At 34.1% G+C, this 3,615-nt stretch overlaps 1 protein-coding gene across 1 annotated transcript; it reads right to left on the reverse strand.

Moving 5' to 3' along the window:
• Positions 1-380: 380 nt before the first annotated feature.
• LOC133804569 (uncharacterized) lies at positions 381-3,065 on the reverse strand. Its single transcript, XM_062242720.1, has 7 exons — positions 2,809-3,065; positions 2,527-2,724; positions 1,917-2,189; positions 1,139-1,293; positions 958-1,063; positions 736-858; positions 381-625 (listed from the first exon to the last, which is right to left on the reverse strand). The coding sequence occupies exons 2-7, from the start codon at positions 2,716-2,718 to the stop codon at positions 500-502; spliced, it is 975 nt and encodes a 324-aa protein (XP_062098704.1). The 5' UTR covers positions 2,719-2,724; positions 2,809-3,065; the 3' UTR covers positions 381-499.
• Positions 3,066-3,615: the final 550 nt, after the last annotated feature.

Here is a 3,615-nt window from a genome sequence, read left to right on the forward strand (position 1 = left end):
TTATTACTGGAACCAAAGACAAGATTACAGTACACAACCAAACTCAATAATATAGTTTTCCATATAATCAGATTATCCTTTTTAACTTTTTTAGCAAAGTAAAATTTTTGAACATTGCATACCAAACAACGCCTTATACAATTTTGGGGCCAATGCAACCGTCGTTTTTGTATCGTAAAAAAAAGGTGCGTTGACAGTTTGTTCTTTTGATTTGTGACCCAAACCAAACTACGCCAGCATAAATTTTATTAATTGTTTGATTAGAATATTGCTGACTCTGTGTTAAAAGTTTTTAAATATTTACTTATATAATTAATCTTAGATTACAAAATTAGCAGCTTCTTTATATTCAACTAATCAAATATTAATTTGTAAAGCTGTAAGAAAAAAGTTCTCTTCGAAATCCTTTCATTTCTTTGAAGACCTACCAACTATAATTGTTGTTCTAATAGAGTCACATCATAACTGTTCTGAATACAAAAATCATTCACAGAAATTCCTACTTCTTCAGCATTCTAGATTCAGGTGAATTACATCGCAAGGGCGATAGGGGTAGTCTTGCAGTATCTACATCAGTAAAATCTATCTTCTTCTCAATGGGGCTACTAGACTTCCGCTTGTTTGACTGCAAGAAAAAAAAAAAAAAAAAAGAGAGAGATATAGCTTAGACTAGATCCTATAGACATGCCATAGAAAGTTACACAAAAAATAGAAAGCTGCTATCTTATTTTTCACCTTAGCTGATGCGCTGCCATGCTTTCCACTAGAACCATTGTGGTTTCTTTCTTGACGGTACAGTGATATTAATTTCTGGTTATCCTCTTCTAGCAAACTGTTCTCTTCAAAGAGAACCTTGACCTGCGCCATAGCTCACATTGAAACAAAAGATCCAACAATAAAAGAAAACACTGAGGAAGAGGGAAGGCAAAACCGGAGTGGTTCTAAGGCTTGTCTCACCTCATCCTCTGCTTTACAAAGGTTGATTCTCAGATGCTCCTTATCATTCTCCAGTACCTTCAACTTAGCAGCTATTGACAGGACTTTTTGAGCACTTGGCTTTAAACTACAAATAATAGGAAATTAATATGAGACATGACTCAAAATGATAATTATACAACTCACTTATGCAGGGACTTACGAATTCCACATCTCTAGCAACTTTTGACATGACTCATCACTGCTGTTAGCTTCCAGAAATGCCCGTCCAGAAACAGCATTCTCCTCATTAATCAATGTTCCTAATACAGACTCAAGTAAAGTGTCTTGAGTAGTTGCGTCTAGAGATGAATCAACCTTCAAATTATAGCAAAAGGAGAAGAGAAAAAACAAAGTAAGAAGGGGAAGAAAAAAAAACAATTGACTATTACCTAGCTAGAAAGCAATTCATAACCACTATCATAAATATGAAGTGCTCTATCATAAGCATCTGAACAATTTACAGTTAAAAAAAAAAAACTAAGATGGCAAATTTGTGATTAGGTTCTAGTCTCCAAACTGTGCTAATAGTAGCACGAATCTACGACAAACAACAGTGTAAATTCTTTTGAAAGGTGAGTGCTATTTTATAATCTCATGCTTAGTAAGCAGCGAAACATTACCTATAACATTGAAGCAAACACATACTAGCATACAAAAACAAGTTTATCATCTAACTCTCTAGATAAAAATCACACGTGATATCTTCTTAACAGTCAATTCATGAATGATTTAGGAATTCAAAGAAGAAATTCAAAAGGGCCTTCCCAAGCAAATCCAGTATCAAAAAAGTAATAGTAAACATTATGGTATAACAAGTTATTATAGTTTCAATCTATTAACAAATTACAATTTTCTTCCACATTTATAAAACACAAGCCAAACTAAGCAGTAGATGCCAAGAGAAACAGAAGAAAACACAAATGAATTCTAGACATTACCACAGGCTTATCATATTGACACTTGTAGAACTGCAGTTCCTCAGATAATCCTTTCATTTTATCCTCCAACTCTTGAGAGCGAACCTCAGCCTCCTTGGCACGTTGATCAGCTTCATTCCCAAAGTCCATCAACACTTCCCTGTCACGATCATATAATGAGCACTCTCGCTCCCATTTGTTACACTGGCTCAAAAGACGATTGCACTCAGATGCCAGTTTCTGATTTTCCTCGACAAACTTCTTCAAAGCTATAGCATTCATATTCGATTCAGCCTGAAAACCAAAACAAAGACCACAAACAACCCAAGTCACACATAAAGCAAGAAATTGAAATGCATATTAGAAAAACAACAAATGACTCTTCAAGACATCCTCATTAATATTTACGGGAAGAGTGCAGAGATAATTCATAAGACACAGATAAAGAAAAATTGGACAACAGATGCCAGAAACTTTTGTATTGAAAAGATGGTGCTTGGGGAACAAGTTATGCAGGGTAACCCGCCGTGAGTTGAGTGGGTAATAAAGATTCAGTAACTGAACTACCCCTCAAAGATACCCATTTATACAAATACAAACATTTAAAGGGAACTTTCAGGAAGAAACAAACCCTAACGCGTTCGATGGTTTGGTCTTTTTCCTTCAATCGGGACTGCAGTAGCAAATAGCGATCACGAAGCTGGCTTTGCGCTTCTTCAACTGCCCGAAGCTTCATCTCAAGCGTGCAAGTTGACACAGGAAGGCCAACGGTGTAATCAATCGACCCTCTGATGTAGTCGTCGACTTCTTGAGAAAGATCCATAGGTTCCTGTCGATTAAAACCCGAGATAAATACCCAAATAAGAAAATTGACCAAAAACCCTAGAAAGACTTCCAAGATTCTGAAAATTACCAGTACTGTGCTTTAAAGAGCACGAAAAGAAAAAACCCTCCAATTTCTGAAAAGGATTCGAAGAGGGGGGATTTCTGACGAAGAAACTCCACAGCACCCGGAAGTTTCCAAAATTGAAACCCTAGAAAGCAGAAGGCCGTACGGATCAAGCTAATGAAGAAGAGAAAATGGAAAAAGGAGAGCTTTGTGTTTGTTTGTGTATGAGAGAAAAGGTTTTGGGGATTTTATGTTCAAGATTTCAAATTAAAGAGCTCAAATCTGCTAGCCGTTAGAGCGCGCTTATAAAACAAAACTCAATCGATATTAAGTCGTTATTAGTCCGGCCCAATGTCGTCTGACGTGGCAAACTAACAAGATTACGATCCAATATATAATTTCCATTTTTGTGTTTTTATTCTTTGATAAATACATTTTTTTTTTTTTTTTGAACAAAAGAACATCTTTAATAAAAAACAAACCAGATACAAAACAGGACAGAAGCAACAGCTTGATTTGATAAATACATTGATTTATAAAGAAAATATACTATCTTTGTTTCATCTCTTTTGTTATTTTTGTATACCTTTTATCTGATAAAATTATTTAAAAACGTTTTTTTTTTTTTTGCAAAAAATTAAAATTAAAATTTAGTTAATATACTTTTTATTTGTATTTTTGTAGTATAATATTAAAATTTTAAAGATTTTTTATTTTTTTGTCGCAATGAAATATATTCATTGAAAAAGTTATAATATCATACTGTCTAGAAACTAAACAATTTGAAGAAAAAAATTGATATATTCTAGCTATACAAATTTGTCATCCTCC

Source organism: Humulus lupulus, chromosome X (assembly GCF_963169125.1).
Source record: "Humulus lupulus chromosome X, drHumLupu1.1, whole genome shotgun sequence".
Classification (NCBI taxonomy): Eukaryota; Viridiplantae; Streptophyta; class Magnoliopsida; order Rosales; family Cannabaceae; genus Humulus; species Humulus lupulus.

What these genes read in the sequence shown, in the direction of transcription:
- LOC133804569 (XM_062242720.1), bottom strand. Translation starts at nt 2,718, where the DNA reads ATGGATCTTTCTCAAGAAGTCGACGACTACATCAGAGGGTCGATTGAT. An exon ending in TTGCTAGAGATGTGGAATTC is followed by an intron (nt 1,064 to 1,138) that starts GTAAGTCCCTGC and finishes TATTATTTGTAG; the next exon opens with TTTAAAGCCAAGTGCTCAAA. An exon ending in ATGGCAGCGCATCAGCTAAG is followed by an intron (nt 626 to 735) that starts GTGAAAAATAAG and finishes TTTTTCTTGCAG; the next exon opens with TCAAACAAGCGGAAGTCTAG.